This window comes from Olea europaea, chromosome 16, assembly GCF_002742605.1.
Source record: "Olea europaea var. sylvestris chromosome 16, O_europaea_v1, whole genome shotgun sequence".
Taxonomy (NCBI): Eukaryota; Viridiplantae; Streptophyta; class Magnoliopsida; order Lamiales; family Oleaceae; genus Olea; species Olea europaea.
This window is the reverse complement of record NC_036252.1, coordinates 14,898,248-14,910,301: the sequence shown is the minus strand read 5'-3', so window position 1 is coordinate 14,910,301 and position 12,054 is coordinate 14,898,248. Positions and strand designations below refer to the sequence as shown.

Sequence of the window (12,054 nt, the reverse complement as noted above, 5' to 3'; positions counted from 1 at the left end):
GTTGCATTAACATATTAATGAGAGCATTCAATGAATAAAAAAGAAATTACACACGGAAATTCAATAACTAACATTCAATTGATTTTATATAATTCATCCATTGAGTTTATATTTTTCATTAACAAAGCAATTTTTATTTTTCATCGACAAAGCCCTTATTAATCGTCATAATTTACATTATAATCCATTCATTAGGTTATTATTTAATTGAGTTTGCTTAAATGTGATCAACAATTACTAGGGAAAGAATCGATGGTAGGAGAAATTATCCATCAATCTTAAAAACCTTACTAATGACTCCTAATAATAGGAGTTACTTATACTTCTTATATTTGTATCCACACACGAGCATGTTTGGTAAGGATTTTAAGCCAATTTACATCAATTTTTTGATCGTTATTTCACTATTTCAGCAGTCATTTTTGAATTTTTTTTCACATGTAGAATCCACTTTATCTTTAACGGTTAAAAAATTAATTAACAAAATCCCTACCAAACAAGCACTAAATACAAGCTTTGCATCTCAAATTCGCATTTTCACTAAATCCAATTTTTTAAACATTAATAAAATTTGTTCTAAAAAATAATTAATATAGTATCGGGTATTTATTATTGTGCGTTCATTTTTGTATAAGCATAAAAATGATGGTAATCCTATTACTTATTAGATATAAATATGTAAAGAAAAGAAAGAGATTTTTATCTCGGTACATTTAAATGGAGAATTTTTATTTCTCCATTTGTATTAATCCCATTCAAAAGAAAATGAAAACTTTTGTTTAAGATTTTTCACTACGATATCTATTTTGGATGTAAATTTGGTTTTTAATTTAAAATAAATGCTATGGATTAATATGACGAGCATGATTAATATGTAATTTTTTGTTTCCAAATATGTTTAGATAAGATACTTTTTGATTTTTATTTTTTAGGTAAAAAAGTTTATGGCATAGACAAAATGAACAATTTTTTAATTTGAAAATTATTTATGTGCCTTTAGTTTACTCATTCGTAAACATTTTACACTTAATCAAATTTATATCTTTTAATTTGATTTTTCTTCGTGTTTGTTTGTACCACGAAATTGGTCGATGTCGCTGAAAATAGAGTCCAACCAAAGTCTAGCATAAACAAATCATTACACTTCATTTCAATTTATTCAAAATTTTCACTTTATATATGTAATTTTCATAAAACTTTTATTTTTATATATATTCTTTAACAATTTAATTTTTTCTTTAAACATTATCAATTGCCTTATGTTAAAAATATTATATATATCATTCATTCCGCACATAAAACGTACAACGCACGTGCTTACTATTAGTCCCAATAAAAGTTGCTGTCAATATTATTTATTTAATAAAATTATAAAAGCAGAGAAACTGAAATGCATATGATGAGGTGATGACTCCAACGTCATGAGTAAATGGGGAAGCTAATCTCCAAACCGATCCTCTGCCAATCAAAGCTATTCTGTTTCTCTCTGTTTTACCTTTTCTCCTCTCTCTTTCTAGCCCTCTATTTCTCTCTGTCTGACACCAAATGTATCTTCAGATCCTCACCCTTCGATCCCATTCAATCCCCTCTCTTCTCATACCCCACATCCTATGGAGAACACAAGTACGCCATTCCTACTCTGCGTTCCTCTTGCGATTCTCCTGTTTATTTTTCAGGTAAACTTTTTTCAAATTGACAAGCTCATTTTCTCGTTGTTTTTAGATTTGATAGTGGATTTAGTTAATGAGTTTTTCTCTTTTTTGGTTAGATTATTGGGAGGTTTTGAAGGAAATCAAAGAAATATGTCAGAATTCGACGGCATTAGGCGCCCAGTCTCTGAGGTATATACACGGGAATGCTGAGAATTTTGGTGGGAATTTCGGTATTGAGAAAAGGTTATCGAATTTTGATCATCGCGAGGATGGAGTTGAAATCCCGTGTGGATTCTTTAAACGCTTTCCAATAAGTAATTCAGGTTAGTTATATTGCATTAAATGGTACAGATAAGCCTGCTCTGTTCTATTCATTTGACGGTTTCCATCCCCTTTTTTGGTAAGGTGGGTAATATTAATTAACCATAGGAAATAAATAAATTTTTGATTGAACTAACCAATATTGTATACCAAAAATGCCTTAATACCTTCTCGAGATGTAGATGGGAATAAGTTATCGTGTTTTTGTCCAATTACAGATCGAATTTCCATGGAAAAGTGCGACGGGCTGGTGGTCATCTCAGCTATATTCAATGATCACGACAAAATCCGGCAGCCAAAAGGCCTAGGATCCAAAACCCTGGATTATGTCTGTTTCTTCTTGTTTGTTGATGGCATAACTCTCAAGGGATTAGACTATCACAATATGATTTCAAGAAAATCGAAGGAAAACAAGATTGGCGTATGGAGAATTGTCGAAGTTTCCACGTCGTATTTGTACAAAAACGCAGCAATGAATGGAGAAATACCCAAATACTTAAGTCATCGTCTTTTTCCAAACTCGAAATACAGTATATGGGTAGATGCCAAGCTCCAACTAGTGGTTGATCCACTACTGTTAATACTAGGGCTGGGCAAATCTCCCGAACCGAACCGACCGAACCGAACCCGAACTGAACCGATCCAAACCCGACGGTTCTTGTCAAATTAAATACCCGAACGGGTATCTGAATTGAGAACCAATGGGTACGGTTCGGTTCTCGGTTCTAGACCAAGAACCGAAGAACCGAATAAGAACCGAATCTTTCTATTTTTTTTATATTGAGTAAATCAAATTATTTTAATTTTAATTTTTTCTAAACAAATTAACAAATCAATGATTTCTAAATCCAAATTTTTGGCCCAATAATTTGTTTCATTTCTAATTTTTTAATTTTTGGCCCAATTACTCATTTTATTATTTCATTTCTTAGCCAAACAAGATCAAATATACTAAATAACCCTAAACACCTACAATAAAGTGCATAACGTTGTCTCGACTCTCGCACTCACTCTCGCAGCCTATCTAATATTCCAAAACCTATACAATCGTCGGCCGACACTCTGACTTCCGATCGAAGCCGTGACTTTCCCCGACTGAAACTTTGATCGTAGCGATCATTTGAACAAAATAGTTTACTAATCTCTGACATTCCAAAACTATTGAATGTATCATTAGTCGTATTTATATAACGTTGTTATAAATGTTAAAAAATTTAATTATAGTACAGAACCGAACGGAACCGAACCGATCCGAACCGAACCGAATGGAACCGAACCCGAACGGTTCCATAATTATATTTGGACCCGACGGTTCCATTTACTAGAGACCCGAAAAGTTTGGTTCGGTTCGGTTCTAAAGAGAACCGAACCGAACCGACCCGCGCCCACCCCTAGTTAATACACTCACTTGTTATTAAGGAGAAAGTGGATATGGCAGTATCAAAGCATCCATATTATGTTCATACCATCGAAGAAGCAATGGCAACTGCTAGATGGAAGAAATGGTGCGATGTCGAATCATTAAAGACGCAGATGGAGACGTACTGTGAGAATGGCTTGCAACCATGGAGTCCAAAGAAGCCTTATCCCACAGGTAATACTTATTTGGGAAAATTGTAGCGGCGATCCCTAACCTTTTCATTTTTTGCAGACTTTACCCTAACCTTTATTTTGTGCCAGGAAAGGTTCCTAACTTTTCATAAATATGCAACTGAGATTTATTTGGATAGAAACCGTCCAAAACACCGTCAATTGATTTGGAAAATTTCTTAAACTATCTGTTACCGCGATAATTTTATTGGATATTGATATCTTTTTGAATTGTATTTTTGGATGGTGTTTTGGACGATATTATTGGATGTCGATTCCCTAATTTTCCCTGTCAATTGACGGTGTTTTGGATTGTTTTCGACTAGATGGACCTCAGATGCATATTTATGAAAGATTAGGGACCTTCGCCGACACAAGATGAAGGTTAAGGTAAAGTTTGTAAAAAATGAAAAAAGTTAGGACCGTTGTTGCAATTTTCCCTACTTATTTTGACAATAAAGTAAGAATGCTCATTTTGACTTTGATTTACGAAAAAAAAAAAAGGTTATTTGCAGACACACTTAACTTTTTGTCGAGTACTGTATACCAAAGTCGTAGAACTCTCTAAAATTCGGGATGAAGTTTCATGAAGCCAGAAACAATGAGCTGTATGAATTGTCAGTAGTGTTGTAGTTTAGTACAAAATGGTATATCATAAGTATTGGACCATTCAGCATTATAATGTGGTTGCTTTGCTTTTTGGGTGTTCCTTTGGCCATATATATTATTAGTTTATAGAAGATTCTTGTCAAGATGAAAACCAAAGAAGTTTCTTCCAAGAAAGGTTATTCCATAATTCATAATCAAATTGCAGAACAATTCAATTCATTATTCCTAAAGCAAAGTTGAAGTATATTATACAAATTACTGAAAGGATAGTGACAAGTAATGAACATTTTATATTTATCATTTGGAGAGAAGCACGAAGTTAGCCGGGTTCAAGAATCTTAAGAACTTTTTAGCATATTACAGTAGACACCATGGAATGTGACTAAATAAGAATAACTCGAAGATGTAACATCTAAACAACTTGCTTGCATTGCAGATGTGACAATATTACTCTAATCTTCAGGGGGTATGAATATAGAAGAAACATATTTAAAATGTTTTTGATTTGACCCTTAGTCACGTATAATGAATGAAGCAACCTTTTTTTATTTTTATTTATTTTATTTTATAAATTTGCAGATGTGCCGGACACTGCTCTGATCTTGCGAAAGCACGGCACAGCTACCAATCTCTTCTCGTGCCTTATGTTCAACGAATTGGAAGCATTCAATCCGAGAGATCAATTGGGTTTTGCATTTGTGAGAGACAAAATGAACCCTAAATTGAATCTCAACATGTTTGAAGTTGAAGTGTTTGAACAAATTGCAATTGAATATAGGCACAACCTTAAACAAGGTGGGACCAATGTGGGGCCCAAGACTCGAAGGGCCAGCTCGGATTTCTTTGTCAACGGTAGTTGTAGCAAATGTGACATGTATCTTTTAAAAATGTGGGGTGAAACCCATGAATAACTTCTTATAACTAAGTCTGACCAACCAATCACTGAAAAAGCTGCAAAAAGGCCAGCGGATGTTTATTGGAAAAAGGAGGGACCAATCATATGCACTCAGCTTTCCCATAAGCATCTGCCAACCCGCTTTGGAGTTAGAGTCGGGTCAAGTTGGATTCGGATTCAAAGACTTGGCCCACACGAACAATTATTTATTTATTATTTTGGAGAAATATTTATTGGGTTTTCACAATTTTAATTCACATTCAAGATTTGAGCGTTTCTTAAGTTGCAAAGATGGATTTTTCGTCTGATATTTCGTTTGTGATCGGTTCAAGGAATCTTATAAAATTTGTTCAAGAAATTCTTGTTAACAAGTTAATTATACCGATGGTCACTAAACATTCACCTAAATTGTAATCGGATTATTAAACTTTATTTGTCAGCAATTGGATCACTAAATTTTAATTTAACAATAATTAGATTAATCCGTTAGTGCGACTTTAGACAATGAATCATAAGTTGATGAAAACGACGTTAAAGATGATGGCTAAGTAATGTTGTGGCTTTTCACGTGGACTTGGGTTAATTGTAATAGCAGTCACCAAATCTTATGCCAACTATAATTTGATCACTAATTGTGTTGGCTCAACTTGAGTCGTTGAACTTTCTATAATAGCAAATATTGTGATGTTTGGCTCAGTAAAATTAACACTTTTTGAGATATTCTCAAGTTGTTATCCATTTTCAATAAATCTTTAGTGATATTGAAAAAAATAAAATGATATAAAACAAGTAGTAAAAGAAACAACAAATGAATAAAAAAATTGCTAAAATGATGTACGTTAATTGATTTCAAATTAAAGTTTGCCATAATCGTACTTGGGGCAAAAGTTTGGTGACTGTTTTTATAATAAAAAATGATGTTTGTACAGAAATTCTCCTCACAAAATTCCTTTGGACACTCGCATGGGTTGGTTCCATGATGTAATAAGAAAAGGCCAAAAAAATCAACCATCCACCCTACCTTGTGAGTATTCTGCAGCCTTTCTGTGAAAAATGCTCTGTACTAACACAAGCATCACTGCAAATTATAATCTACCCAAGTCCACATGGAAGACCACATCAACATCTGTTAGTTTTAACATACAAGTCATCAACTTCTGTTATACTGTCCAATGTTTCAATAACAGAATGACCTAGTTGCTGTTCAACTGAAGTCCAGTGGTCCAATTGCTGGTAACTGAAGTTCATTGATCTAATTGCTAAAGTGGTAGAAATTTAATGATCGTCAATACAGATAAATCTCTTATCAACATTATCAAACCAATCGCGTGTCTTTAACATGTGACAATCAAGAAGGGAAGTGTACATAACAAGACTTGTTATTTTCTAGATTCTTTTATATTTGCAAGTAGCCACTAGTAGTATGGTAATAATAGTTGGAAGTGAGAATAATTAAGGGAAAATTGTAGTCGCGGTATTAAATCTTTCGATTTTAAACGGACTTTGCATAAACTGTCATTTTGTTGCACCCATAGTACCAACCTTTCAAAAACTTACACATGGAGTCCAAATGAATAATTTCTGTTACATTGACGAAGCAAAATGATAACTTTGAATTGAAATAAAATAAAAAACAAAAATATATCAAAAATAAAAAGACAGACCACTCCACCTAAAAAGAAAAAAAGAAAAAAGAAGGTATTGTTTATCACCCTCATCCCCCATACCACACCCTAAATTAACCCACCCCAAATTCATCATCTCTTTCCAAGTCAATGTAATCTAGAATGTGAATAATCGAGCAACCACTGGGGCAGCATTTTTAGCTCTCACAAAGCAATGGGAGGTCCACTTGGTCCACTAATGGATCACATTGGATGGAAGAACAACATTTTGGTCGTCAATTGCTACTGACAGAATAGCCTTAGTCGCTACTTTGGGAATTGAATTACAAGGCAATTGAGCAGCGATTGGATCAACTAATTGTAACTATGAACATGAGTTCAGCAAGTGAATTTGTGGTTTGAACAATGGGAAAGCTATCAATTGGATTGGATATGAGAGCCCCTATTCACATGCATCCGGATGCGAAATCCAAGAAAATTTATTGATGTTTTGGCCCTATTTTGTTGAATTATCACCGTTATGTTGAGCGCATGTGGTGTAGGAGTCGACCAATGTTGAGGATGGGTGTGGCTGTTGTTGAAAAAAAAAAAACTGAGTTATGGGCCTACTTTGGCACGAGTTTTGAGTGGGACCCGGTTGTTCAATTTGGAAGATGAAAGCTGATTTGTGTTCTTCTTCGTGAGTACATCGAAATCATATACTTACTTACCAAAGATGATGCTTGGGTGAATGAAAAATTGAGGCTCAAAATATGCAACTCAAGAGGGGGTTTATGTGGGAAAAATGAATTTGTCCCACATAGGAAAAAAATGAGAAATTCCAAAGGTCATTGCCATTAATGGTAGCCTAGCCTATAAATAGTGGCTCATTTTCTTCATTTCAATACACCAAAGCAAAAGTTTTCAAGTTTAGAATACACAAGAAATTCATTTGTATAGAGTTCTGTCTTTCCTGCATTTCTGTCTTGGTGATGGTGTAGTTCAGACACTAGTTCAGTTCGCCGGAGTGGTTTCTGCGGTACTCGGAAGCTACTAGTTTTACCGTTGTATCCTGGGAAACGGACGCTCATTTTAAACCTCAAGCACGAACGGTGAGCGGGCGAATCTGTTTTAAGGAAACTGTGTGTAACACAAGCCTCGGTTTGAAATTTCATTTCCTGTAATTTCAATTATTCGTTCTATTATTTATTGCAGTAAATTTAATAATTGATTTGTTGTTCATTCTATTATTATCCAATTAGTTGTACGACTGTAACTTGCTGTTATATATCATCTTACCAGACAAAAAGCATATACGGTATTGAAATCGAGAATACCGGATTCCTTATTTTTCATAAACCGATCGAACTAGTGAAACTTGGAATTTTCCCTACAAGCTTAAAACAGATTTTCAGAAAGGAAAAATTGGTTTCCTATATTGATTATTTTTGAACTGATTAGTTTCTTATATTTGTTATATTGTGGAAAATAATTTGTTGTTTGGTTCTTTCAGAAGACGAAATGGCAACCGGTTCCATCAACATAGATTCCAACATGGATGTGTCCCAAGCTGTAGGTACCCAAACTCATGCTGTGGGTTCTACTATGGGTGCAAGGCCTAGTTCGGCTATGGGTACAGCTATGGCTGCAGGGCCTAGCTTTGTTATGGCTCAAATTTTGGCTCAAGTGCCAAGTCGTGTTGTGAGCCAACATGTGGCTAATGTTCCGGTTAATGTACCGGTTAACCATGGGGAAAAGCCGGAGAAATTCAACGGCTTGAATTTCAAGATGTGGCAGCAGAAAATGCTGTTCTATCTGACCACCTTAAATCTTGCGAGATTCTTGACTGAAAGTACTCCAAAACTTCAAGAGGGTGAGGTGGATGTTCAAGCAATCAGTGCTGTTGATGCTTGGAACCACTTGGACTTCTTATGCCGGAATTATGTCATGGACAGTTAGGCAGATTCGCTATACAACGTGTATAGCACCATGAAAATTGCTAAGAAGTTGTGGGAGTCTATGGATCGGAAATATAAGACTGAGGATGTCGGGGCTAAGAAATTTATCGTCGGCCGATTCTTGGACTATAAGATGGTGGACTCCAAAACTGTAATCAGTCAAGTGCAAGGACTCCAAGTGATTCTTTACGAAATTCATGCCGAAAGGATGATTCTGAGTGAAACTTTCCAAGTGGCTGCAATCATTGAAAAATTGCCTCCCGCGTGGAAAGATTTCAAAAATTATCTGAAACACAAGCGAAAGGAAATGAACGTTGAAGAATTGATTGTTAGACTTCGAATTGAAGAAGATAACAAGAGTTCCAAAAAGAAGTGGTTCAATCTTGGTGCGGTTAAGACCAATATTGTTGAACATGGTCAAGGTAGTAAGAACTACAAAATCAAAGCTGGGCCATCCGGTGGAAAAGGGATCAAGTTGGGACCAAAAGGGGGCATTCCTAAGAAGAAATTTCAAGGAAAGTGTTTCAACTGTGACAAAGTAGGCCACAAATCTTCGGAGTGCAGATTGCCAAAGAAGAAGAAAGAAGCAAATGTAGTTGACTACATGGCACATGATGTGTCGGAGATTAGTCTCGTAGCAGTCATTTCTGAAGTGAACATGGTGGGTTCTAACCCAAAAGAATGGTGGATTGACACCGGAGTTACGAGACATGTGTGCTTCGATAAAGAGTTATTTACTGTTTTTGAAGCAGTTGAGAATGGAGAGAAGTTGTTCATAGAAAATTCAGCAATTTCTAAAATCAAGGGCCAAGGAAAAGTGGTTCTGAAGATTACTTCGGGAAAAGAGCTGACTCTCAACAATGTGCTGTATGTGCCGAAAATCCACAAGAACCTTGTGTCCGGGTCGCTTTTGAATAAGCATGGTTTTCGCATTGTGTTTGAGTTAGACAAGGTCATCTTGTCGAAAAGTGGAATGTTTATCGGAAAATGTTATGTTTTCGATGGAATGTTTAAACTCAATGTAATGGTTGTCAAACCAAAAATGAATAATAAAGTGAATGCTTCTATTTACTTGCTTGAATCTGCCAATGTGTGGCATGGTAGATTAGGACATGTTAACTATGATACTTTACGTAGGCTAGTTAACTTGAAATGCATGCCAGCATTCCATGTTGATTCCAAACATAAGTGTGAGACTTGTGTTGAAGCAAAATTGACTAGGTCGTCCTTTAAGTCAATTGAACGAAATACGAAATCACTTGATTTAATTCACAGTGATATATGTGATTTAAAATTTGTACAAACAAGAGGTGACAATAAGTATTTCATTAATTTTGTCGACGATAGCACGAAATACTGCTATGTATATTTGCTAAAAAGCAAGGATAAAACGATAGAGAAATTTGTTCTCTATAACAATGAAGTTGAAAATCAACTTAACAAAAAAATTAAGGTGCTAAGAAGCGATCGAGGTGGTGAGTATGAAGCACCGTTTGCTGAATTCTGTGTACAACACGAAATCATACATGAAACCACCGCACCGTATTCACCGCAACAAAATGGTGTTGTTGAAAGGAAAAATCGCACCTTAAAGGAGATGATGAATGCGATGCTAGTAAATTTTGGATTACCTCAGAACATATGGGCGGATGCTGTGTTATCAGCAAATTACCTTTTGAATAAGGTACCCCGAAAGAAAATGGAGAAGACCCCTTATGAGTTATGGAAAGGAAGAACGCCTTCTTATAAATATTTACGAGTGTGGGGGTGTCTTACTAAAGTGGTTGTCCCAACACCAAAGAAGGTGAAGATAGGCCCAAAAACGGTAGATTGCATATTCATTGGATATGCACATAACAGTAGTGCTTATCGATTTCTCGTGTATCAATCTAAAATTCAAGATATACACAGAAACACGATAATGGAGTCGAGAAACGCTTCATTCTTTGAACATGTGTTTCCATGCAGGTCCAAAAAAGAGGCAAGTTCTTCTAAACGGATGTATGAGACTATGATTGAACATAGTCAGGACCAAGAACCAGAAGAGGAGGTTGAGGTTGAACTTAGACGTAGCAAAAGGGAAAGGACAGAAAAATCTTATGGTCCGGATTTTCTGACCTATATGCTAGAAAGTGAATCTCAAAGCTATCAAGAGACTGTGAACTCCTCGGAAGGACCTCAATGGAAAGAGACCATTAAAAGTAAAATAGATTCTATCCTGCAAAATCATACATGGGAGCTGGTGGATCTTCCACCAGGAAGTAAACCACTAGGCTACAAGTGAATTTTCAAACGAAAAATGAAAGCCGATGGAACTATTGAAAAGTATAAGGCTAGGTTGGTAATAAAAGGTTACCGACAACAGGAAGGCCTTGATTACTTTGATACATATTCTCCAGTAACGAGAATAACATCCATTAGAATGATACTTGCGATTGTTGCTTTGCGAAATCTTGAAGTACATCAAATGGATGTTAAGATTGCCTTCTTGAACGGAGACTTAGATGAAGAAATCTATATGGAACAACCCGAAGGGTTTTTGTCTCCAGGGTAGGAAAAGAAGGTGTGTAAATTGGTGAAGTTATTGTATGACTTGAAACAAGCACCAAAACAATGGCATGAGAAATTTGACAGTGTCATGATGGAGAGTGGATTTAAGATCAACGAGTGTGATAAATGTGTTTACGTTAAAGACACTGAAAATGACTGTCATTTTATGTCTTTACGTTGATAACATGCTTATTGCTGGTAGCAACGATAAGGTGATCAAATCCACTAAAACCATGTTAAATTCGAGATTTAACATGAAAGACATGGGTCTGGCTGATGTTATACCTGGAATCAAAATTTCAAGAACGTCGGATGGTCTTGTTCTAAGTCAGTCACATTATGTGGACAAAATCCTAGGAAAGTTCAGTAAGGATGATACTGAAATGGCTAGAACCCCGATATATACGAGTCAACATCTATCTAAGAACAAAGGTGAAAGTTTGTCTCAAGTAGAATACTCGAGAATTATTGGAAGTCTGGTGTACTTGATGAGTTGTACAAGACTAGACGTAGCCTACACAGTGAGCAAACTGAGTAGATACACGAGTAATCCAGGAGCTGATCATTGGAAAGGAATAGTAAGAGTACTAAGGTACTTGAGATATACTCGTAATCTTGGACTGCACTATAGCAGATATCCAGTGGTCATTGAAGGATATAGTGATTCTAATTGGATATCTGACATAAAAGACTCAAAGTCCACGAGTGGATTTATGTTCACATTGGCAGGTGCAGCTATATCATGGAAATCTTCTAAACAAACAGTGATAGCCAGATCCACTATGGAATTTGAGTTTATAGCTCTAGATAAAAGTGGTGAAAGGCTGAGTGGCTACGCAACTTCTTAGAGGATATTCCAAGATGGTCAAAGACCG

At 35.6% G+C, this 12,054-nt stretch overlaps 1 protein-coding gene across 1 annotated transcript; it reads left to right on the top strand.

The window, feature by feature from the left end:
* The first annotated feature begins 1,410 nt into the window (after positions 1 to 1,410).
* Positions 1,411 to 5,377, top strand: LOC111412230. The gene is made up of 5 exons (XM_023043070.1): positions 1,411 to 1,676; positions 1,769 to 1,975; positions 2,192 to 2,550; positions 3,369 to 3,567; positions 4,752 to 5,377. The coding sequence occupies exons 1-5, from the start codon at positions 1,430 to 1,432 to the stop codon at positions 5,081 to 5,083; spliced, it is 1,344 nt and encodes a 447-aa protein (XP_022898838.1). The 5' UTR covers positions 1,411 to 1,429; the 3' UTR covers positions 5,084 to 5,377.
* Positions 5,378 to 12,054: the final 6,677 nt, after the last annotated feature.